We start from the raw sequence: 24,835 nt of genomic DNA on the forward strand, positions 1-24,835 counted from the left end.
ATGCTTGGGAGCCCAATGGAGAGCCAGACTGCCCCAAGTACCTTCCCTCTGTCACACACAGTGCTGGGCACCTGCCTCCTGCCTGAGGGGACAGGGCTTTGTGGGTTAGAAGGGACTCTAGAGAGCAGGAGGAACATGGGAGATTAGGGATCATCATGAACTTTCCAAAGGCAGGGCCCTGGGAAACCAAGCACTGGCCCTGCCCAGATGCTTATCAGACTTGCAGTGACACCTACGATCCTCTTGACATTCTTTGCAAAAGACAAACAGGCAATAATTTCCTTAGTTTCAACACAGTGTAGTCAAATTGCTGCTTACAGCGTGATACCAACCCATTTGTGTCTTTGATTAGTCATCTCCCAGGGCAAACTATGTCTAAATTAAGGAAACCTGTTAGAATAGAAAGTGCCCCACCTTTTTAAGAAGAAGCTTCAGTTGTATAACTAAAGACTGGTCTTCATTTCTTGGCTGGTAACTTCCTGCTTTCACCACACCTACTGGGACAGGCAGAAAAAAAAAAAAAGGGGAGCAAATTGCTGTCAGAGCCAGCAGACACATGCCAAAGAAATTGTGGGATCCCTAAAGTCTCTTACCCATAGAAGCTCCATGTGGAAGTCCATATGCTGAGGCTGTGTGTTGTGTTCATCTACCTTTTGCACGGGGTGAAAACAGGTAAGAAATCAACCATTTGTTTTGAATGTTTTTTGTCAAATATAACACACTGTGCTTTACAGAAACATGACTGTGTCTGCCCTCTGCATTACAGTTACTGTGTAGGGTTTCTCACTAACATTATTTATTTCAGCAAAGCAAATTATACTGGTTACATGGATGGAGTCAGTTCTAAGAGTTCCAAGTGTAAAACCAGAAGTATTTTTTTTTTATTATCTTTTCCTCCCTTCGCAAACATTTCTCTTACATAAGTACTACCCATCTGCACTGAAAATGTCATTGGAAATCTTCAGAGAATAATGATTTCTTTTCAGGGGTGTCGTGTACAACAGAGGCAAAGGATGAATTACCATTTATGAACAGTAAGCTCCATTTGATATCCTCACAGCCCTACAAGAATCAACCTGTGTAACAATAAACAAACGTACTGCCTTGTGTTAGCATACACATGGGAGCAAGTCAAGTTACAGCTCTCTGCTTTGTAGGGAAAACAAACAGGGTTAAAAAAAACAGTATTCTTATAAATACTAACTTGTGTTTCATCGGGTCCTCTGGAGTAATCTCGGGGTCACGTTTTGCTTAGTTTGTTTAATCTGCTGTAGGAAATGTACTCGCAAGAAGCGGGGAAAAAAGAATTATGTGAAAAGGCAGGAGGAAACCAGGGAGCTACTGAGGACCAGTTTAGGAGGTGGAGGGCACACTGTCTGTGGAGAAGTGATGGAAATCTTCAGCAACACTCCTGAGATTCACGTCATGGTTGTGAAGTCTGCTGAAAGGGGAGAGTTATTGTCGGTGGTTAAGAGCAGTCTGTTGAAACACACTGTACAGAGCCCAGGCAAGGTGGCAGAGTGCCAGAGAACCTGCAGACAGACAGAGAAGCACCTCTGTGTCCCAAGGGCCACTGCTGGGACAAGTGACCACTGACCCACTGATGTGAAAAAACTGTTGGAACTTCCCCTTGCAAGAGGACAGACTGGTGGAGGTAAAAAAAACTTGGCTGCTATTCTATTCATGCAGCCAGCTCAGGACCACAGCCCCAACACCACCGTGGCAAACCCTGCCTGTCCATAGGATCAGCATCCAGGACAGACAGAAGAAAAAGCCTCCAAACACCATCTCCAAGAAAGGAATGAGAGAGACCAGGGGAATGCAGGCCTTGATAGCACTGCCTGGGACTGTTCTTGTGACCACAATACTCCCACCTGGGAGTATGTAACCTCAGAACATACGTATTCAAACTGAAAGAGAGTATGTTTAGATAACATATTTAGAACTTCTTCCCTGTGAGGGTGGGGGGGCCCTGGCACAGGTTGCCCAGAGAAGCTGTGGCTGCCCCATCCCTGGAAGTGTCCAAGGCCAGGTTGGACGGGGCTTGGAGCAACCTGGGCTAGTGGAAGGTGTCCCTGCCCATGGCAGGGGGTGGCACTGGATGGGCTTTAAGGTCCCTTTCAACTCAAACCATTCTATGATTCTATCATGATATATACTTATATATGTAAGTTCAGAACCAGGTTATTTTGAAGGTGCCTCTCCTGCTGCAATAGCACTTTGGAGGCTGATCTCAAGCTCAAGACCAAAGATGTCCAGCTCCCAGGCAGGGACACGGATTTCACACATATTTATGCCCCCTGCTACAGGTGCTGGAACCTCAGAGCACCTTGCCCAGCAGACTAGTGTTTGCCCCTATTTTACATATCAGAAAACTGAGCAGGAGAATGTGAACTGCCAGAGTCTGTCTAGCAAGCTAATGGCCAAGGCAGGGCTGGGGGTGAGCTAATGGCATGCTGGGTTAATTGCCACATTCATTCACCTTTCCTGGAGGGAAAGTTAAGTTAGTTAAGTACAGTGCCAGGGTGTAACTTCCCACCTCACTTATTTGTTTGCAGACTTAATCTCAATAAGCCACTTACCCCAATCATCTGGGAGTTTCAAAGACACTTCCAGCCATTTGGGTAGGAGTCACTGTGCTCATGGGAAGGAAGAGCAAAGCCAGGATAACTGGCCATCCTGATGAGTCAGGATGAGGCTGAGATGGGCACCATCCTGCCAGAAGAGAAGCCGGCAGGTTTTCTCCCCCCTGTAATAATATTACATATTATAATCCTGATCTGATTTTAAAAATCAAACCAGAATCAACTCGTGTCAGGTATCAGCAAATGCTGACCAGCTCTTTGAAAGCTCCTCTGTACCAGGAGGTTCAGGCTATTCTGATGACAAACACACTGCTCCTCTGGGCAAGTCTCAGCACAGTGCAGGAGATACAGACACAAATTAAGCAATCAGTGCAATCTTGCACCATATAGAAGTAATTCTTGCCTGGCACTTCTGCCTCTATTACTACAGCTTCAGTGGCAGTAAAGATGATTAACAACACCATATAATACTGCTATACAATAAGTAAAACAATGCCTAGTTATTAGTAAAACCAAGATAGTTGTATTTTTTTATGCTGCAGTAGCACCTAGAGGACAGTCGCTGAGTCTCACTGTGTGAGCTGGCGAAGATCAGCAGAAATGTGAGCTTTCCTCTGCCATTCCTCTGAGATCTCCACAGCAGCAGTGCCACAGGAGAACTCCTGCTGCTCCTTCACTGGAGCTTCTTGGCACTGTAAGAATGGCTGGCCAGGGGACAGCCACCAGGTGACCTTTCCTCTTGGGAGCAGGGCCCAGAGCCACCCTGCCCCTGGGGGAAGCATTAAGGAACCAGAACATCCCCCCATTCAAAGGCTCCTGGTTTCAACCCACGTTCAGTGGGCCTGGCTGAGGGCTCATTTCCCACCACTCCTGTCCCACTGTTCATAGGCTTTATACAGTAAGAACTCCATGGATTTCAGATGTTAAAATTTATGGTAGCAATTTAAAATATTCAGTTGGATTTAACTGCAACATCCTTTTAGCCTATTAACTTTTATTTCTGGAGCTCCTGGGGCTTCTACAGAGTAATTAGCAGAACTATGGCAACTGAGCAGATTGTTTTATGTGCTGGGCACATAGTATTTATATCACTCTCATGCTCCTGCTTTCCAAAGGAGGAGAAAAGGGAAAGTGGCTCGTAGAAACTGTGAGAGTTTCATCATTCAGAAGTTAAAATGCACAGAGCATTGGAGATTTATTAGAGCACAATTAGGTTACAGCTGCAGGTTTTCTAAACTCTTCTACCAACTGCACAGCCTTTTAAGCAACAAAGATCAGGAAGATTCCTCTAGGAATTGCAGCCTGAAAAATTGCCACAGCCCAGGGTATATGTGTGACAGAGACACTCTCCCCCACAAGGTTCTTCAATAAGATTAAAAGAATTTGGGGGAAAGGACTGTGAGCCAGGAAGAGGCTACTAAACCTGGGAGGGCCTTCGTAAGCAGCATCTGTCTGGAGACAGTTGTTCTATTCCCTGCCAGTGCCCTGTTGGAGGTTGTATGGGGATCTAAAGGCTCAGCTGGTGCTCTGCTGGAAAAGCAGGGCACAAAGACAGGCTTTCCAAAGGCACAGACCATCCCATTGAGCAGCACTTACACCCAATTCAGTTACTCTTCAGCTGTGTACACAGCACCATCCGTGACATCCCACGCAGCCCAAGGGTGCCCACTTTGCAGTCAGGAATAGCAGGCTGCATCTGCACACACAAATGAAGCACTGAGCTGCCCCTCACATGGTAAATCCTCTGCAGCTGGGCAGCTCCAGGCTGGAGGTACAAACCAGCCCCGAGGACACCCATTTACCCTTGAGCCTGTCCAGAGCACCTGGGTGTGCTCCCAAACCAGCACAGCAACCATCCTGCTTGTCAGTCACTTCCTCACACTACTGGGATTTTTGGAGAGAGGCCATGCCATCTCCCAGCTGCCTGTGGAAGCAGGACTGTGTTGTTCCAGGGAATGCTGCTCCAAGAAGGTGCACTTGCTGTCGTTGTTCCAACATGGCAAGAAAACCTAAGTTCCAAGGTAACCACAGTCATGAACATGAGGAGAGGAGACAGGAGAGAAGCAGCCCTGGCTCAGACATGTCACAACACACGTCCCTGCCCCTGTGCAGGGCTGGCAGGTGGAGGCAAATGCACTGGGGCTACACTCCATTTGCCACCCTGTGCTCTTTTCAGACCCCGGGGAGACATGCCCTGCATTCACAGCCCTCGGCTTCGGGAGCGCTTTGATAGGGACAGAGCTGAAAGTGAAGCTGCTGCTCTACACCCGGCAGAACCCAACCTGTGCCAAGGAGCTCCACTCAACAGCCCCCAAGTACCTCAACGTGACCAAGAAAACCACCTTCATCGTCCACGGGTACCGATTCACAGGCTCTGCCCCCGTCTGGATCCCCGACCTGCTGCATCTCCTGCTTTCTGCAGAGGACATGAACATCATCCTCGTGGACTGGAATCAGGGGGCGACAACCCTCATCTACAATTATGCTTCCAGAAAGTGCAAAAGAGTTGCTGAGATTCTGAAGAAACTTATTGACGAAATGCTGGTAAGTTGGACGTTCACACTATGATACAGTCATTAAGGCACAGTATGTAAAGGGCACAAAGGAAGTGTTTAAAACCAGCAGGATGTCTGGGAATAGAAACTCCTAAAAAGGAATACATTAATTTTTGCAGCTATCCTGCAGTGCCAAGTTGTACCCTTGGACTTGGTACAATGGTATTTTGTTGCAATATTCAGTTTACACTCTAAGTCTCTCCATTTCTGGGTATAAAACTCTACAGACGTGTTTTCCCACACACAGAAACTTTACTTCCACTTTCTGTACGTCCAAAAATCAATTTAAGGGGATCAGCTACAGTTCACAGTTCCCCTAAGCTGTTGCACAAGCAATGAAGACACTGGATCATTAGGATCATGGTATCTCCTAATTCCTTGCAGGAACCCCACGTGGGCCAACTGGAATTTTACTCCTGGGGCCCATGAATAGTTTCTGTCTCCAGTGCCCCAGGAAAATACAGCCACTGCCTGAACTGGGTTCATCAGGTATGGGCCTCAAACAGGGATGCTGGCTGCACTGTGGGACTATCAGAGGGGGAATATTTACACAGAGTGGAACACACCAAGAGAAAATGTGGGGAAAACAGCGAGATGCCTTTACATTCCTCCTCCTGATATTTTTTGTGCCTTTCCTGTGCCTCAAATCTGTGACCATGAGTACTTTTAAATCTCAGATCAGTGGAGCATCCCTTGACTCCATGCACATGATAGGAGTGAGCCTGGGAGCACACATCTCCGGCTTTGTGGGACAGATGTTTGGCGGCGCACTTGGAAGAATCACGGGTGAGCCTTCCCCCGTCAGTCCTTTGGCCTCAAGGCCAGCACAGCACGAGGCAGTGCCACCCACGGGGCTTTGTGTTGCAGGCCTGGACCCAGCAGGGCCCTTGTACCGGGGAACCCCCCCCAGTGAGAGGCTGGACCCCACCGATGCACAGTTTGTCGACGTCATTCATTCCGACACCGACGGTACGTGACATGCCAGCTCTGCAGCTCCACGAGGAAACCCAGGGACTGATGCAGCATGGGAAAGCAGTGGTGTGGTGGGCAGCAGTGCCAGGACCTTTGCTCCTTTGGCCCAGGACAGCAGACTCCTTCGCTGGTGCTGGGAAGGACTCTGGGGTGCTGTGTTGCCCACACTGTCCTCAGCCCTCCCTCGGGAGCTGCTGCTTTCTTTGCACTTCAAAACTTGCTGCTGGATTATAGCAGTTACAGCCTGGTGGCCCGTGAATCACAAGGACCTGGGCCCCGTGCTGGAGCTCCTGCAGCACACAGTCCTGCCAGAGCAGTTCCACACTAACGTCCCACCCCGGGCTCAGGCTGCATCCCAGCACACGGCATCTCCAAAGCTGGTCCCACAGCTCAGTGCCTTGCACAGCAGATCAGTTATCCCCAAGCCATGGCTCCCTGCATGATGTTTCCAGTCTCCATCCCACCTCCTCTGAGCTAAACCTTCCTCTAGGGTGAATCTCTCCCTCAGTTCTATCCTTTCCCAGATCCACCAGCCAGGCCAGCCATGTGATGCCAGCCCTCCGCTCTGCTCCCATGGGCAGCCTACCCCCAGCACCTGGCTTTCCCACCTCATTGCTTCTCCCAGCCCTTCCAAGAAGTCAAACTTAGCAGCACCACAGCAACACCCAGGTTTCACATCCCTTTTCCTCTCCTGCACACAGTGACACAAAAACCTAAATTTTGCACTGTTGCACACACAGGTTTATTTTAGGTATTTGATACCATCACTAAAATGACCCAGCTGGGTCACAACCGCCTGGCCTGCTCCCTAAACAGATGGATGGCATTAATATTCCTGCCCTAATATTTATTCCCTTTTATCAGGACTAGGTTACAGAGAAGCACTAGGCCACATCGACTTCTACCCCAACGGCGGGACCGACCAGCCGGGCTGTCCACTGACAGTATTTTCTGGTAATTAATCCTGCCTTGAACTGCACAAACCCTGACAAAATGTTTCCATTTTCTCCTCAGAAAAGGAGGAGGAAGCCAGAGAAACATCATCACTGCTTAGAAAAGACATGAAACCCATATTCTGGGAAAGCCACAGCAGCAACCTCTTCCCAGCACTGATGTGACAGAGGTTTAGCTCATGTGCGTGAGAGTCAGGGTGACCTTTCTGTGCCCCTGTCACAGTGCAAGTGGGATTAATTCTCCGTGCAAAAAGCCATCAGGTAGATTTGTGCCTTTGTTTTGTGACTGCATTCAGAAAACCCGTGGGATTTTTTTGTTTTCAATTACTATGAACACACAAAAGCAGTGGCAAGAACCTGTCCAGAAAATGGGTTCAAGATGAATGTGGAGCAGGCAGTTAGACCAAATCTTGCACCTTCCTTGGCAGGGACTAACGGTGCAGTCTGGAAGGTAAAGGCCTGGTCTGGAATCAAAGAAAGCTTTTTTTCCTCTCAGCCTGGCATCTGAACTGGTTTGATGAAAGCTGGGTGAAAAAGATACCTCACAGAAGAAAGGCAGCTTTGTGAACTCAACCCTTATCATACCCGAGAGAATCTACACAGGAAAACAGCCTGAACCAAAAATCCCTAGGATATGAGGCTTCACTCCTCATGCAACAATGCATTTTATTAGTTTGGGCTTTCTAAAGAGTTTTTTTACACCAAAATGGAAGGTCATGTGCAAAACTAAAAGCAATATCCAGGTGTCAGGCCTGAGCTCAGAGAGGAGAGGAAAACACCTGAGATGGAACTGGATTCATATCTGGATCCTCTGGAACTGCAGTAGCCATACAAACAAATATATGTTTTAAAACCAAAAAGACAAGAAGAAAAGCAAGCCAGACACAGGCAGAGCTGAGTGCAGTCAAAAGGGGAGGTTGGTGCCCACTTATTGTTTTGCCACAGCCCAGTGCTCCCCAGTGCAATCCCGTGGGTCCAGACTGGTCAGGGACCGTCCACAGCTGTGTCCTGTGGGCATTAATCCTGTTTCCCTGATGAGTGAGGGTTGCTAACAAAATATTTCTTCCCTGTGTATGATTAAGGATTGCAGTATTTTAAATGTGACCACCAGAGGTCTGTTTTCCTGTTCCTGTCCTCCCTGACACGGAGCTGCAACATCACAGCGTATCCCTGCGACTCGTACAGGAATTACAGGAACGGCAAATGTACCAGCTGTGAAACCTTCTGGCCCATGCCATGCCCCATCCTAGGTAAGGATCCAGGGAATGTCAGACCATCCTGTATACAGAGCTTCCTGGCATCACTGTAACTCGTTGTGTGATGTTTCGCTAAAGCACCAACACAACACGGGGCTTTGCAAAATCATCGAAGTTATTTCCACCGAGGTTTTTGAGGCCTCCCCTTGGCTTCAAAGAGGTCTGAGAAACCTCCCTGTTCTTTGTGCCATCACATCACATTGTGATCTAGAACCAAATTCACAGGTAAAGGATCCAGAACTAGGAAAGCCAAAACAAGACTTGGGATCTTTACACTACAGTCACGGAAACAACGAACTAAAGTCCTTTAGTCGCAGGGTTTGAGAGAGAGGGGCGTGTTCTTGCTGAAACAGTATTTTCTAGTAAATTCCCAGCACCACAAACCTCTCTGTTCTCTAACAGGAATGGCAGAGGGGTGAACAAAGGGGATTCTGGACCCGCAGAGGCATCCCAGCCTGGGTGTGACAGCCCAGCATCAGGCTGCCAGCTCTGGAAGGTTGATGCTAAAACACCTGACACTTCCAGAAAGGAAGAGGCAAAGCCAAGGGGATGATTTGCATTCTGCACTGAATGAAATCCTCCTTGACCATGGATAACAGGTGTGGAAGAAGATCAGCCCTGAAGTACGTGCTGAACAGTAGCCAGGCATATTTAGTCCTAAATGTGCAGAGTACAGGAGCTTGTGTCACACTGAGACCTGGCAGCTGGCAAACAATACGCTATTTCTTAAACACTTGCTTATTTTCAGCCATTTAGTTGCTCATCTACCTGTGCAGTAACTGTGTTTCATTTTCAAACTGTCACCTGCAGGTTATTATGCCCATGAGTGGAAAAGCTATTTAACACAACAGAGCCATCCAGTGACAGGGATGTTTTTCGACACAGCGGACAAAGAGCCATTTTGCAGTAAGTGACTGAGATTTCCGAGATGATTTGTCTTTTTGCATTGCCTCTTCAGCAGCAGCTGAGCACAGATGGTTTGGTCATAGCCAGCATTTTAGGAACAATGCCAGTGGCTGCTGGTCAGAACTGTGTCCAGCTGCAGTTTGCCATTACATTCCTTATCTGCAATCCTGCCCGGTGCTGTGAAAGCCAACTTGCTTACAGTGCTGGGAAACTGGTTGAGAACTTGCAAATTAAATATAAAAGTTCCCAAACCGAGTTTCAAAGCAACACACCATTCTTTTGTGAAAGGAAGAGGTGTGTGGGAATGGTGGGAGACAAAGAGAGGCTGTGCAGGTGAAAAAGCTACCCCTGGAGAAAAGCAAGAGGTACAGAGAAAGGGGGAGAATTAATGGAAAAAAGGGTGTCACCGAGGTTTCTCCTCCTCCCTGTGATCACCAAAATAGCAAGGCATGGGCAGGGATTATGGCCTGAGCTCCAGAGCTGGTCAGCAAGGGAATTCAGACTTATAGATAAAAAATTTGTGCTCCATGATAGGGATTACAAATGATAGATGCTGAGAACAGAAATGGAGGGGTTCAGAATGGGACAGGAGAAAGAAAAGAAAAGGGAAGGCAATCTGGAAGTGAAGGGGGAAGGCAGGGTGTTAAAGGGGGTGTGCTTAGAGTCATACAGAGAGGCCATCCTGCATGGATAACCCTTTCTGTAGTGCTTTCCTGACACCTCTTAGTGTTTCTGTTAAAAAATCTCTGCTAGGAGGGATGGAGAGCAGGGAGGAGAAAGGGATTTTGGAGAGAAATTTGAAGGGGTCATGTCCATCCTCCACCTGCAGCTCCACTCCCAGACAGGCACACAGTGGCTCAACAGCAGAGTGAGCCTGCCAGATCTAACCACACTTGTTCTCTCCCTCCCCTCAGTTTATCACTACTTTGTGGATATTATCACGTGGAACAAAGACACCAGGAGAGGTACGTTCAGCATCGTCCTAGCTGATGAGACCGGGAGGAAGGCAGAATCCAAAGTTAATCCGTAAGTCTTACTGATCTGATAATGTGTAAATCCCAAAGAACCACTAGGCACAACTGCAGCTGGGAGGAGGCAAGACACCCTCCTCCATACCCCTGCTGATACCTGCCAGTGCACATGCCTATGGGATTTCCCAGCCCGATGGAATTCCCACAGCCTCCCCCAGCACACACCACCTGACAGCCCAGCACTGTGATTTGGGCCCTTCTCATTCCTTTTAAGGACTGAAGTGGACAATCCCAGCCAGAGGCACAGCTGCCCCTAGGTTTCCACTAAGGCAGAAGGAAAAGCATCTCCCCCTCTTTCAATCCCCTCCCAGGAGTGTTCTGCTCCAGCTCCCAGTGCCCAAGACAGCTGGGATGAACCTGGGCCTGAATATCTCACATCCAAATCAACTCGTTCTGTTCAGAGAGGCAAATTAATGACTGGTGTTTATGCAACATGCAAATTCTTGATTGATCTAAACATGCTTCAGCCAAACAATCCTGCTCAACTAGTTTTCCCAAGTATCTCTGACTGCATATTCCCTCAGCCATATCTGGGATCTGCTTGCAGTGGAGCAATCTGCATCGCTCCTGCACCAAGAGCAGCGCAGATTTCACGCCTGTCTCAAAGTGACTCAGTGTTCAGGTCTGCACAGCCAGACAGGTACAAACATCACTTGGATCCAGTCCACCCGGGATCAAAGCAGAATCACGGAGAGGATTCTGGTTTGGGACAAACAATATCAGACCTCTGTGTCCCCACTCCCACCCCAAAGAGCTGAGTGCCAAAGTGGCTGAGCAGGTTCACACCTGGGGGCCTGAATCCACACCCACCTTCTGTAAATCAGAAACTAATCACTAATTGTGCCCTCCTCCCCCAGCTCTGCTACTAATGTTACACTGAATACATTAAACCTGGTGCTCTTCCCTTAGGGATTCTGACACTCTGTCTGCTTTACCTTCAGAGAAGCTGCCACCTTCCAGCAGTACAACCAAATTACTTTGCTCACGGGATTCGACCAGGACCTTGAAAACGTAGAGAAAATTTCCTTGACATTTTCCACAGGATCTGTCATTGGCCCAAAATTCAAACTCAGGATTCTCCAAATGAGGTTCCAGTCACTCACAAACCCAGAAAGGTGAGCAGAGCTCTACAAACCAACCATTTCTATTGTTGTAGACTGGACAGAAGCAAATGAATCTCCCAGATTGCTGGCCTGGCTGAGTTTGTGCAGAAGAATTAGATTTGATTTCACATTTAATAATTCTCATACACATATCATGGGAATAGAATCCCACAGCTGAATACCTACTTGAACACAGAGGCTGTCTTATCGTACTGAAAACATGCCACTGGTGACGTGACTCTGATGTGGTCTGACATCTTGACCTTTGGTCAGGAAAATGACCTTTGAGAAGCTGCCCAGGCCTGAACTCCGGGCTGAAGGGAAATGCAGCTCTCAGGGAAGCAGAGATGCCCAGCCCCAAATGCACATTTTATAGCCCAGTCAATTTCTATGGGCAGTCAAGCAGGGAGATTATTTTACTCCTGGAATTCCAGCGACTGGGAGCTGCTGGCCACTCTGCCCAAAGCCCTGACTGCTGCCCACAACACCATGAGGTACCTCCCAGAGCACTGCTGGTGATATTTCTCCAGCTGCTTCAGTCACCTCTTTAGCCTCTGTCTGCTCTGCAGTCCTACCCCTAAGCTTCCCTGACTCCTAGGGCACCTTTGGAGGACGGAATCTCTGCCTGAGCTCAGCAAGCACAGGATCTCTTAGGCTGACTTTGTGTTCAAAAACACCATGTGGACATCAAGCCAGGCCATGCTTTAAGTTTGGGTCAAAACAAGGGCTGCATATCACAGAGTGAGGAGGGTGAAGCAAAAATATTCAGGACTTTTTAACACATTAAGTAATCGGTCACTGCCAGGGGAGGGATGCCCTTCCCTCCCTCCTCCCCTCTTCCAGGGCTAATGCTCATGTTTGCCCAGTGAAAGCTTAAGTATTTCCTCTGGTTTTTGGCTGGACTAGCTCCAGGCCAGATAAATGCCTGGTCCCAGCTCAGAGCAGCAGCAGAATTCCTCATGCTGGGAGCAGCAAAGCAGCAGGACCAGGCAGGTGACCTGGAAGGACCACCTTTTTTGGTGGACACAGAGGTGTGGACTGGTTTAATGGGAACCATGGATCTGCAGGCAATGCCTGTTTGCTGAGGCTTTTTGCATTCTGTTTTTCTCAAAAGCAAAAGATCACGTAGAACAGAAGAGAAAAACGCTCAAGGTATCCCTGGCCTTGGTATGGCTTAAAGACAACCTCACTCACTTTAGGTGGACTCGGAGCTAGTTCTCCTGAGAACACGAGTTATTTTACATATGCCCCCAGCACACGGCAAGGATGACAGGGAAAAAAAAGCCTTTTTTCACTTTTGGCCCGTGTTTTCACACAGACCCCAGCTGTGCCGATACGACTTCGTGCTGATGGAGAACACCCAGAGAACCTTCAAGCCCATCCCGTGCTGAAGCCGAGAGCCGAGGACGCCGTGTCCGGGCGGGGCAGGGACGTTTCACAGCCGTGTGGGGACTCACCTGGCGGTCCCGGGACATTTCACAGCCGTGTGGGGACTCACCTGGCGGTCCCGGGGCGCCTCCCGTGCGGACCGGGCAGCGGGGCCCGCTCTCCACGCAGGGCGTACAAAGGGGCTGTGGGAGCGACAATAAAACAACGGCAGGGCGTGGGTTTAACGCGCGTGCTTAAAACGCAGTTTTAAAGCGTGTGTTTAAGGAGCGCATCCGCGCTGAGCCGCCCTTGAACCCCGAGGGGTGCAGGGTCCCTCCGAGCCCTCACGCGTCCCCTCAGGGGCGGCCCCGCCCGCCATCCCCGCCCTCAGGGGCGGCCCCGCCCCGCGCCTGCGCGCCCGTCTCGGGGCTCTGAGGGCCGGCAGGGCCGGGCCAGAGCGGCGGCGGCGGCGGCTCCGACCCGGGATGTGGCGGCGCCCGGCCGGGCTCCTTCTCGTCTTCGCGGCCGCCACGGCCGCGCTGTGGCTGCTGTCGGTGCGGCTGAGCGCGGGGCAGACGCGCAGGTGGGTGCGGGGGGCCGGGGCTGCCCCTGCGTCTCTCTGTCCCTCCCCACCCTCCCCGGCACTGCCCGCGTCTCTCCCCCCTCAGGGCGCTGCGGTTCCCGGCGGACCTGGAGGAGCTGCGGGATCTGGCCGAGGCGCTGCGGGACTACGAGCGGCAGCACCGGGGCGCGGCGCTGGCGCTGTTCTGCGGCGCTTACCTGTACAAGCAGAGCTTCGCCATCCCCGGCTCCAGCCTCCTGGTACGGGCACGGGGGGCAAAGGGCGAGGCCGGCGAGCCACGGCTCGGTCAGGAGGGGCCAGAGGGACCGGCCCGGCCCTGCAGCCGGGGAGGAATAACCCCCTGTACCAGCCCAGGTTGGGGGCTGCCCTGGCGGAGAGCAGCTCTGCGGGGAAGGACCTGGGAGTGCTGGTGGGTGACACTTTGGCTGTGAGGCGGCAGCGTGCCCTGGGGGCCAGGAGGGACAGTGGGATCCCGGGGGGCATCGGAAAGAGTATAGCTAGCAGGTCAGGGAGGTCATCCTGACCCTCTGCTCACCCCTAGTGAGGCACATCTGGAGTGCTGTGTCCTGTCTGGGCTCCTCAGGTCAAGAGAGACTTGGAGCTACTAGAGAGGGTCCAGTGGAGGCCACAAAGATGATGAGGGGTCTGGAGCATCTCTCTTTTGAGTGGAAACTGCGGGAGCTGGGCCTGTTTAGTCTGGAGGAGACTGAGAGGGGATCTCATTAATCCATATAAATATCTCCAAGGTGGGTGCCAAGAGGACAGTGCCAGGCTCTTTTCAGTGGTGCCCAGTGACAGGACAAGGAGCAAGGGCCACAAACTAAAACACAAGAAGTTCAACATGAGGCAGGAGGGTGGCAGAGCACTGGAACAGCTGCCCAGGGAGGGCACAGAGTCTCCCCCTCTGGAGACATTGCAAACCTACCTGGACACGTTCCTGTGTCACCTGCTCCAGGTGACCCTGCCTTGGCAGAGGGGGCTGGACTGGATGATCTCCCAGGGTCCCTTCCAACCCTGACTATTCTGTGACACACTGTGTCCCCTGGGCCCCACTCCCTGTTGTCCCTACAGAATGTCCTGGCGGGAGCTCTCTTCGGGCCATGGATGGGGCTGGTGCTGTGCTCAGTGCTCACGTCAGTGGGAGCCACCCTGTGCTACCTGCTCTCTGCTGCCTTTGGCAAGCAGCTCGTCGTCCACTACTTCCCTGAGAAAGTGGCTCTGCTGCAAGGGAAGGTAAGAACTGGTGCTTCTGCAGACACCCAGGATGTCCCTGGGTCAGGCTGCTTTTGGGATGGCTTAGTAAAAAATGAATGTGTGCAGGGGACACATCAGGTCTGCTAAGGGCACAGTCTAGGAGCAGGCTGCTCTCTTGGGGCAAGCCTGTTTGCAGAGGGGCTGTGGGGAAAATCCCAGATCCCAGGGAAAATCAGAAGTAAGACAAAGGATTGATTGGGAAGTCCCTGTTCTCCAGAACCGCCTCCATCCATCCTTTGCTGAGTTGTACAGCTGGAGGTGGTTCTGTTGTTGCCTTCCTGATCTCTAATTCAGGTGAGATCCCACTTCCATCACTTCCTTGGAACAGGCTGGCTCACCCTTACGCTCCCCCACACACATAACGTTGCTGCTTTTTGTCAGTTCTGGACTGATGCTGTGGCAGAAGCATCGTGGCCTTTCCAGTGTTACTGCTGTCTGAGGAGCAGAAATAACGTGGAACGTTTCTCTTGGCAGGTAGAAGAGAACAGGAGCTGCTTATTTTTCTTCTTGTTGTTCCTGAGGCTGTTCCCCATGACACCAAACTGGTTCCTGAACCTCTCGGCTCCCATTTTAAACATCCCCGTGTCCCAGTTCTTCTTGTCCGTCCTCATCGGTAAGGCCTGGGGACACAGTCCGAGGGGACAGTGTGACACTGCTGCTCATCACTGCTGAGCCCAGGGAAGGCAGAGCAGCAGGACTCTGCCCCATTTAACTGTTTGTCTCTGTGCTGCCCTGAGGTCTCAGAGCATTTTGCAAATATGTGTGTCCCCACATGCTGCAAATCTTATTTACACCCTGTTCTTTCTGTTATAAGCACAGACCCTTGTGTCTGTGTAAGGGCCGTAAACTAAACCACAGCGAGCTGCACCTCAACATGAGGAAGAACTTCTTTCTATGGAGGGTGGCAGAGCACTGGAATAGGGTGTTCAGGAAGGGTGTGGAGTCTCCCTCCCTGGAGACATTCCAAACCCACCTAGATGCGTTCCTGTGTCACCTGCTTGAGGTGACCCTGCCTTGGCAGGAGGGGGGTTAGACTGGATGATCTCCAGAAGTCCCTTCCAACCCCAACCATTCTGTGATTTTGTGTGTAGCCTTGGGCATATTTGAGCTAATTTTCCCTGGGGGGATGCTAACAGCTTTTTTCTGCTCTGATTCTTTCAGGCCTTACACCATATAATTTCATCTGTGTGCAGACAGGGGCCATTCTGTCCCAGATCACCTCTCTGGATGCCATTTTCTCCTGGGACACGCTGCTCAAACTGCTGGCAATGGCCATGGTAGCCCTGGTACCAGGGACCCTCATCAAGAGATACAGCAAGAAGCACTTGAAGCTGGATGGAGACAAGCAAACTCAGACACTCAATGGCAGAAAGAGTTTGTGATGGTTCAGGTGCCCCAGTTTTGGGGTAAAAGCTGCAGGTCTCTGCAGGGGGTTATATTCTGCATGCTCTGTGCCACCAACGACAGTGGCAGTTTTTAATTGTCTTCCTCATCTCAGAGGAGGTGTAAGATTCTTATTTTTTATGAATGTTTACCTGTGCATGTACCTGCACGGAGAGAGCGATACAGGGACTTTGTGAACAGTTGGTTAATGTGCCTGTTTCGTTTAAACCATCCCCTGTGTGCCTGAGGGGGTGCCCAGCCCACTGCCATGGGGACAAAAGGAGTGTTGGCATCCTGTGAGGAAGGCAAACCAGAACCCCTTAATCCTGCCCAGCACAGGGTGGGGGCCAAGCACTGCCCTGGAGGCAGGAGGCAGGCCCTGCTCCCTCCAACCCCAGACTGATTTAGCATTTTTGGCCTAAAATGACAAATGGTGCTGTTGGGTGCAGTAGCACAAGCCCCAGGCTGAGAAAATAATGGTGTTTCAAGGTACAGCTGTTGAAGACTCTTCTTTGATTCCAATGTTAAACCAGCACACCCTGCAGCAAAATGCTCAGGATTTGGGCTGCCTGTGTGTACCAGTCATGTCAGAACACACAAGATTGCTTCCCCAGTCTGTCAGTGGCTGCTGCTCCCCGTAAAGACTAAAGGGGAAAAGAAAAGGAATAGATGTGCCTGGCTGACAGGGATTTGTCCCTGAGAAGCACTTTGAAACCTACATATTTGCTCCTGTATAACTAGAAGGTTTCCAAATAAACAAGTGGGTTCTTGTCCCAGTTGCTGGAGAACACTGAATCCAGGATGGTGTGGGTTGGAGGGGATCATAAAGATCATCTCATTCCACGCCCTTCCAGGGATGGGGCAGCCACAGCTTCTCTGGGCAACCTGTGCCAGGCCCTCTTTCCCCAGGGATTATACTCTGGTCTTGGGGTTTTGGTATTTGCACCTCCTTGCTCTCCCTGAGTTTGCCCTCCTCTTGGAGGATAAAGTAACCTTCCTGCTGTGGAAGGGGGCAGGTAGGAGACCCCAGAGCAAGGCTTCATGATGTTATCCCAAAGTCCATAAGAACCCGTTCCCAGATCACCAGACCAGCCTGCAGCATTGAAGTACACTGGCTTTTTATTCCATGCATTGTTTGCTTTGATAGTCATTCTTGTTTCCATCACTGTACACTGGTCAATACAAAAAAAATCAAGTTTGTCTCAGGAATCCACAGAGCAGGGAGGAGGGGATGAACACTACTGGACAGGGCCAAGATGAAATGGGTACTTAACACGACAGTGGGGAGGGCAACATTCAGCTCTGGGAGAAAATCTAGGCTAGTGTTCAGGAGCTGTCAGCAGCCATGAGAACTGGGTCAGGGAACTTGGGGTGCTGGAAAGGGAACCCACGGGTTACTCCTGCCCTGCGAGCGCGGTGTTACTACGAGGAGGAAGCAGGTCCACTACACCTCCCAGACCCTGCTGGGAGGGAAAGCGTGAGGAACCGCAGCACAGGCGCCCGTACAGCGACGTGGAGGTCACAGGTCATGTCTGTGCCATTCCAGGGAGGTTCCACTAAGGAAATCTGCCCTAAGGCCCTGCAGAATGGACAGTGACCACCCCGGGAATGTGGGCGGTGCTGAGCCAGCCCTGCCCGCACACAGCTGAGCACACGAGATGTGTGTGCAGGGCAAGGCTGGGGTGGCACCTCCACGGACTGGGGCAAGGGGGGCTGCCCTAGTGGCATTTCCAGAGGGATGCTGCATTGGAGGCAGCAGGTAGGAGTAGGAGGAGTGACACTGGACCATAAAAGTGCAATGACCTGGCTGTGTGAGGAAACTAGAGATAAGTGTGGCAGCCTGGAGGGTTCAGCTCTGCTTGCCCAGGCTGCAGAACAGGCCAGCACATCCCCAGGCGAGGATGGGGAGGGATCAGCACACACCCGGGACAGCTGGCCCAGAAGGGTCCAAAAATGCCACACCCCAAAGCTTCTCTGCAAGCCCAGAGGATCTGCATCCCATGGTGGAACCTAAGCAGAGACCACAGGTACCCAAACCCCTCTGGGATCTGTTTGACTGGGACTGAATCATCACAGGCTGGAGGCCCTGCAGAGACTGACAGGCCTGAGCAGGAGGCAGCTCTGCTTTGGGGCTGTTGTGTGGGGCTGCCCAAGGACACCGGGCTCAGGGAGCCTGCCAGCTCTGAGCAGAGTCTCCCCAGGGGCACAGGCCTTCCATCCTCTGCTGGGGGACACCCGATGGCAGTTCTCAACCTCTGTTTACACCATAGTATGTTACGTGCACACAGTTCTCCCACTGCTAAATTCCCACACCTCGGCCTCCAGCCTCCTGAGTAACCATCTGCACCACCTCTGCCACACCAAATCCCTCTCACACCAATCACCTCACAGCAAAGCCATCTCTGGCCCTGCCACCTCCTCCTGCTGCTGGCCAGGAGACAGAGAACATCTGGGAGGAGAAACAAGGGATGGGAAGGGAGAGGAAACAAGAAAAGAGCCAGGAAAGAGCTTCACTCCCCAGGGCATTGTGCCTCCACCCAGAGCCAGCCTTGCGGCTGAGGGGAGGGTGAGCAGGTCGCTCCCTCTCCAGCAGCCTGTTTGGTCCTGCCAGGGTGATCCACCGTGTGGATCCACTGCTGGCCACCCTGATCTCACACCCGCTGCCTGGAGCAATGTTCTTTGGGAGGCTCTTGCCAGGGGATCCCATCACAGTTACTCATTTTGTGGTCAGTTCAAAAGCCTCTCGCTCCCTGATCACCATCCCCACCAGTTCAGGGGCTGACAACTACCAGCAACGTGAGCAAACTGCCCACAAGGAACCTCACACGGGGCTGACTGCAGCCATCCATCCCTCTCTGTGCCCTCTCCTGCAGTAACAGCATCCCTGGAAATCACGAGAGGCAGCAATTCCTGACAGCCACTGAGCCCAGCTCTGCTCCCACCCCCTCGGTGACCAGGGAGAAGGCAACATCACACAAACAGATTACAATTGTGCTAGCGGTGAAGCCAACCTTCTGATCTACAGAAATGATAATAAATAATAAAATAACATCATAACTTAAGATCTGTCTGTAGTCCAGCTACAAAAATTTAAAAATATGGGATAATTTAACTCATACAATACTGCTCTCTGTATAGGTAAGACATTTTCCTTCACTTTGCCATGAGGCTATAAATTACCACAGTTAAATTCAAACCAATATTTTAACATAAAATGTAAACAAACAAAGCAACAGAAGTACCTGTCCATGGTCCATTCCTGCCGTTCACCTCAGGCTGGCCGTGCCAGCACGCTGGGAAGGGCAGAGGGAGAGCTCTTGCAGGGGGACATCAACTAAGGAAGGGGGGGAACGTGCTCTATCGTTTTGTTCTCTTTCAACATTGTTTTAGAAGAGTAGTGTTTGAAGGGAAGGCACTATGAGTTCTATCAGAAAACAAATTTTTCTCATCTGCCAATGCCTCGGCCTGTCACATACCAGTACTATCCTCACTTTCACCTGCAGAGTTTCAGCTTGGAGGAGAAACAGAGGCCTCGGGGCACACCCGAGACACAGCTGTGCCACAGCCACTGTCAAATTCCCTGTGCAACCTGTTTTGCACAAAGCCTGACATGAAGGGCAGGCAGCTGCTAATGCTTCCAAGAATGTACAGTGAATAAGGAGACAGAGCAGGGCTGATGCTCTGAGCCAGGCCAGTGATTCCCAGTCTTCCCCCTCAACACACAGCTCTCTGCTGGTTATCAGTGCTGCTGTAGGTGAGAGGCTGCTTCTCCCAGTCCAGTCCAGGCGTCTCCAGTGTCCTCCCCAGAAGGGCTCAGGCTCTGAGAAATGTGCTTTCCACGCTTTGCAAGTCCTTGCTTTGCCAACACTGATTGGATTGATTTCTTTGACTGACTGAAACAGACAGGAGGTAAGAGGAGGAAGTAAACTGGGAAATGGCACACTGCATCTGAAAGAGGTTTTTCCCTGCTCAACTGGAGGTCGACACTGCCACAGTGAAGCAAGGACGGTGTTAAGAAGTGCTCTGATACCAATTCTCGAGAGGATGAGGTTAGAGTACATTTGCAGGATCTCACAACAAAATGCTGATTAAAAAAAGAAACTAAAAATCCTTAAAATAAAACCCACTATTACATTCCTGGGGATGTATTGACTCAGAAGACCCTGGATGTTAGCACCTCAGTACCAGTTTGCTCCAGGAACATGTCCTCCTTCTGATTAAAAATGACCCAGCTGGTTATACTGAAAATGCTTTGTTCACAGGTCACCCTACAGTCAGGTCGTTTTCTGCTTTTCCTCTTTTGATAAGACTGAGTGGTTTAGTTTTCTTGATCTGTTCTCCAATCTTCAGGGCCACGAGGCCTGGTCCCCTGTGCAAGCAGCAAGAGAATCCCCTGCATCTGTACACAAAGCTGTCCAGGCAGGACTCCCAGGATGTTTCTCTGTAGTGTGCTTGCTTTCTGAACTTTTTTTTTTTTTGCAACGAGTCTGTATGTCTATAAATACAATCCACTCTTTACAGTAAAAAGTGTTAAAATGTCAAAAAAATAAATATCCATGTTACAGTAACTAGATTATTCAATAAAATACATCCCTGCCATTCTTGATTGAAATGCTCAAAGAGAATTAATTTCATTTGGACATTTTCCAGAGATTCGGGTTATTGCAAATCACTCCTGGGGTGGGAAGGAGAAGCATCTTCTCTTCCTGTAAAGTGTGATGAAGGGGAATGAAGTGGAATCTCAGGGAAATCAAAATGCCAGTATCAGGAAGCTTTGGGGGAGATCTGTATTACCAAGTAGCAGAGCTGCAGGGCTTATTGGTCCTGACCGTGGCATCAGAACACTCCCCTTCAGAAGAGTCACAGTCTGATTCTCCAAACTGTGGCGGGTTCTGCAAAGAAAAAGGAAAGGGGGAGACTTGAGCAACAGTCCTGTACTGCACATCACCCACACCACCCCAGTGTGTAAGAGCAGCCAGGCAAAGGAGGAGACTGGCACAGCACACAACTGCCCTACCAAAGGTCACTTGTCTGTCCTCAACGAGGGGACAGCAGAGAAACACCTGGGCAGAGCACCACCAAACACAGAGTTAGGAGGAGATGGTGCAGCAGGCTCTGCCCTACCCCTCCCAAACACTTCAAACGCAGTAAAAGGAAGAAAATCATTCCAGCTTTGTCAGCAAGGCTGCTGATGGATACGTTTGAGGCAGTTTATACCCATTCCATTTCATTATCTATTTTTATCCCACTTAATGCAACTGCACATCTCATGGCCTCTCAAAATCACAGTCATCCTGACCAGTACATTATGTTCAGCTTTGTTTGTGTGACTTTCCCCCACCTACTCATCTGCCAAGTATGAGGGAGATTGGGTACTGAAGCAGTTGCTTTGCCATAGTACACCTACCACAGCATCTCCTAGGCAGTGTTCCAACTTTCTGGCCCTTGGGTACCTCTCCATAACATTTTTTTTAGGTTTTTTTCCACTTAGCAGAAGGAAGAGGGGATAAGAAACCTACAACTCACCTCACAGCTGTGTTCATCTGCACAAAGCTTGCCCAGAGACATCTGAGTCTTGACTCTCCGCACGGCGCACTCTTTGTCTGAAAGCCCATCCGACTGCGTGGAGATTTCAATGGGGATCTCTGGAGTCTGGGACAACATGTCCTCCAGCTTCTCAGCCAGCTCATCTTCCAGCTTGGTGCCCAGCTCATCCGGGCTGTTGGAGTGGTCGCTTGTGTTCCCCTCCTCTCCATCGGACACGGAGAAGTTCTCGGAGCTGAAGGTCGAGTAGGACTGGCAGCTACTGATGCAGCGATGGGGTCTGCAGAGGGGAGAGAGGTTCAGTGTCCAGCTTGGATCACACTGCCTCTGCCCTCAGGGAATTTCCTGGGTGCTCTGTTCAGCTGCTCTGCCACACCAGGCCTTGGCAGACCCCTCTCCTGGTGGGCTGCCTTTCATATCCTGGAGTTACAGAATTCTACCTCTTTTGAATGATTTACTTCAAAACCCTCATCTTCAAATTCATCTGTTCTTATTTGGTCTGGTACACGTCCATAATAGCTAATCTGCCCTGGAGCATATTTGCCTTTCTCAGTGCTTTTTCCTAAAGGAATGCTGTACTGTGGAGTTCAAGATAACCCACCTGGGAACACCTGCATTGCCTGGCAGTGATCCCAACAGCCAGGCAGGATTTAGGTACGTGCACTCAAAAAATAGGCTCATAGCTACTTGACTGTGGAAATGGCCTCGTGCCAGGATCCAACAGCAATGGTACAACCCATCAGTTGACTGAACATGCCAGGAGACCCACAGCTGGTCATCACATGGAACAGGCAATTTGTTCTCCTTCTAATCTCCCAAGCCAGTAAATCACAGAGGAAGCAACACTCACACAGAAACTCTGTGAGTCAGATAACTCATCCAGCCCAGAGTTCTGCCTCCAGCCCCAGGTAGGAAGGAATAACCTGGGAAAGGTATGAGAACAGGGGGTGCAGGCAGAGCCTGCTTTCTCCTGGCATCTCCTCCTGGTTTGTACCATTCAGCAAATCCAATTCCTAAGTCAAAGCTCAAATCTGGATGACAGTGCTCAGCCTCTGATGGATCTGTGCTCCAGAAATTCAACACTTATGGCTCTTCATGGTTTAATTTCCACAGCACACCTTGACAATGAGCTCCACATCTGAAAATGTTCTGGATGGGAAAAGCACTTCCTTTTGTTCATTTTAAACCCCTGTTTGCTTCACTGGCTGTCCCTAACATGAATGTAAGGAATCATTCCTCGTCTATTTTCTCCACATAAATTACAATTTCATGCACCTCCAGTTTTGCCTCTCCTCCTGCTAGACAAACATTTCTCATGGATTTAATCTCTTCTTCTATGGAAACCATCCCTAACCACTCTTGTCACACTTTTCAGTACCTTTCCAAACTTTACCACGGTCTTTGAGCTGGGGAATGAAGGATTTAAGCAGGAGGTGTGCTGTGGACGTGTACAACAGCAGACCAGCTTTTATTTTCTTGTTTTCTCCTGCAAAACAAACCTTTAATCTATTTGCCCACTGGATCACTCCTGCACTTCAAGCAGCTGCTTTCATAAAACCACAGTAGCATTTCTATGATGTCTCTTCTGAGCACAGGACTGTAAAGCCTGTTGTTACCCAGGCTTAGGTAGTAACACTCCCTTAAGTCTTATTTTACAGGCAACACCATCAAATTTGATCTGCTGTGTTATCACCTGGCTCTTCAATCTTATCTGAATTCAACTACAAAGGTGCTGGAGTCTCCCCCACTGCAGCAACAGTTAATAAACAACAGTGGAAAGAGTCCACAAAAAGCCCCAATATCCACTAAGTCTCATTCTGGTGAAACAGATGCAGCAGCTACTTTTTATAGGCTGAATAACATTATCTAGCTTGACCAAGTTGTGCTGCAAACAGCCTGCAGCAGGAAAGCTGTGCCAGAGGGAACACCTCAGGACAGGCTGGAGCAGGGAGTGACATGAGGGATCAGCTGAGGGTGGATGGGACACACTGGATGGGTCCCACTCTGTTCTTTTGCCAGCACCTTCCCCAGTTGCAGTGCTGGTGTGCAGCTGCTAGGACAGTTCTCCTCCTGAGTTTTGTCCTACCAAAGAGAGATTAGAGTGAATTCACCTTTTACCTTTGTCTACGAGGAAACTCCACTTCACTGTCTACTTCACCCTCTTCCTCTTCTGATGAGTCATCACCACTCTGGCAGAAAACAAGGACAAAAGTGGTGTCACGTTTGTGGAGGCTCAAACATGGTTGACCCTTGGTCCTCCAGGACAAAGTCACTGTGCCAACAGGCTGCAACAATCTAGACCAGAAGAAAACAGCCTGTGCACCAGGGAACACTGAGCCAGACCTCGTCCTACCAGGAGGTTATTTCAGGCAGCCCTAATGCTGCCATTCCCGAATCCGGACTCAGAAATACACTGGAGTACTTCTGCAGGCACGGAGTACATAATGTTCCAGATTGCTACAGGAGCAAATCAAGTAATTAGTAACATATGGAAACCCACATAAATTATTGAGCTGATCTGGCACTCTTGGCTTTACAACTTCGACTCTCTTCTCCATCACAGAGCAGGATGGGGGATGACACAGCCTTTGCTGGTGGGTTTCACCAGTTCTGAGCATAGAGCCTTTTCTCCTCCTTTTCCCACCCACCACCTCTTGTCTTTTAGAGCCTCCTCCTACCCTGTCCATCCTGTCAGCCCCTCATTCATATTCAGCCTCTATCTCATCCTGTTGCCTTGTCATATGAGGTCCCCCTACCTTCATTCTGTGCCTAAACCACACTCATGATCTGGTAGATCATCCTGTTTCCCTTCACTCCTCCACTCAGACCTAATTTTCCTGCTCTCTGAACTCCACTCAGACTGGTTGCTACTTTTCCCACCACCTGGATGGAAGCAGGAGGAACAAAGAGCTGTTTCTGTACAACTGTGCCATCAGGTCTTTTTGTCTCTTGCAAAATCTTCACAAAATACACAAGAACTATGACTTTCAGTGCAGGGGGACAATTTCTGGCAGGTGCAGCAAAAGGCACGCCTCGAAGACCATTGTTGAATTCCTGTTCCAAGGAGCAGCAGCCCCACAGATTCTCAAAGAAACTCTCACGTGATATTTAAAGAACACATTTACTCCTTCCATTTGAGAAAGGCTTGGAAACATTTTGAGGCCGTTTCAACAACAAAAATTCAGCAGAACAAGTTTCACCTCAAACAAAAACTGGCAGAATTGAAATTAACAGAACTAGGCCCTTCCAAAACCTCAAGTGACAACTCTCATCATTGGCAGTATGCTCCAGTATGCCCTACAGCTCCATAAAACTGACTTTAAAAGTATGTCCAGATCACAA

The 24,835-nt window shown here is 50.1% G+C and overlaps 3 protein-coding genes across 4 annotated transcripts in view; 2 read left to right on the forward strand and 1 right to left on the reverse strand.

Annotated features, from left to right (window-relative positions):
• The first annotated feature begins 620 nt into the window (after positions 1 to 620).
• LIPH (lipase H) lies at positions 621 to 12,867 on the forward strand. Its single transcript, XM_027650416.1, has 10 exons — positions 621 to 672; positions 4,762 to 5,129; positions 5,818 to 5,926; positions 6,008 to 6,109; positions 6,977 to 7,066; positions 8,148 to 8,315; positions 9,132 to 9,227; positions 10,142 to 10,253; positions 11,200 to 11,373; positions 12,680 to 12,867. Exons 1-10 carry the CDS (start codon positions 621 to 623, stop codon positions 12,750 to 12,752), a joined length of 1,344 nt encoding a protein of 447 aa, XP_027506217.1. The 3' UTR covers positions 12,753 to 12,867.
• A 303-nt stretch (positions 12,868 to 13,170) lies between these two features.
• On the forward strand, positions 13,171 to 16,734 carry TMEM41A (transmembrane protein 41A). 2 transcript variants are annotated; one of them, XM_027650488.1, is made up of 5 exons: positions 13,171 to 13,312; positions 13,398 to 13,551; positions 14,384 to 14,545; positions 15,041 to 15,179; positions 15,728 to 16,734. In XM_027650488.1, the coding sequence occupies exons 1-5, from the start codon at positions 13,215 to 13,217 to the stop codon at positions 15,946 to 15,948; spliced, it is 774 nt and encodes a 257-aa protein (XP_027506289.1). In that variant the 5' UTR covers positions 13,171 to 13,214; the 3' UTR covers positions 15,949 to 16,734. The 2 variants fall into 2 exon arrangements, with proteins under 2 accessions (XP_027506289.1, XP_027506290.1); XM_027650489.1 differs by lacking the exon at positions 15,041 to 15,179 and having other exon boundaries at positions 13,197 to 13,312; positions 15,728 to 15,958.
• A 316-nt stretch (positions 16,735 to 17,050) lies between these two features.
• MAP3K13 (mitogen-activated protein kinase kinase kinase 13) overlaps positions 17,051 to 24,835 on the reverse strand; it is a 71,925-nt gene continuing 64,140 nt past the window's right edge. Inside the window, 3 exon segments of the mRNA XM_027650484.1 lie at positions 17,051 to 20,841; positions 21,476 to 21,773; positions 23,612 to 23,682. Of these exon segments, the coding sequence (XP_027506285.1) occupies positions 20,740 to 20,841; positions 21,476 to 21,773; positions 23,612 to 23,682 (471 nt within the window). The 3' untranslated portion in view covers positions 17,051 to 20,739.

This window comes from Corapipo altera, unplaced genomic scaffold, assembly GCF_003945725.1.
Source record: "Corapipo altera isolate COAL_440 unplaced genomic scaffold, ASM394572v1 54, whole genome shotgun sequence".
In the NCBI taxonomy this organism is placed as follows: Eukaryota; Metazoa; Chordata; class Aves; order Passeriformes; family Pipridae; genus Corapipo; species Corapipo altera.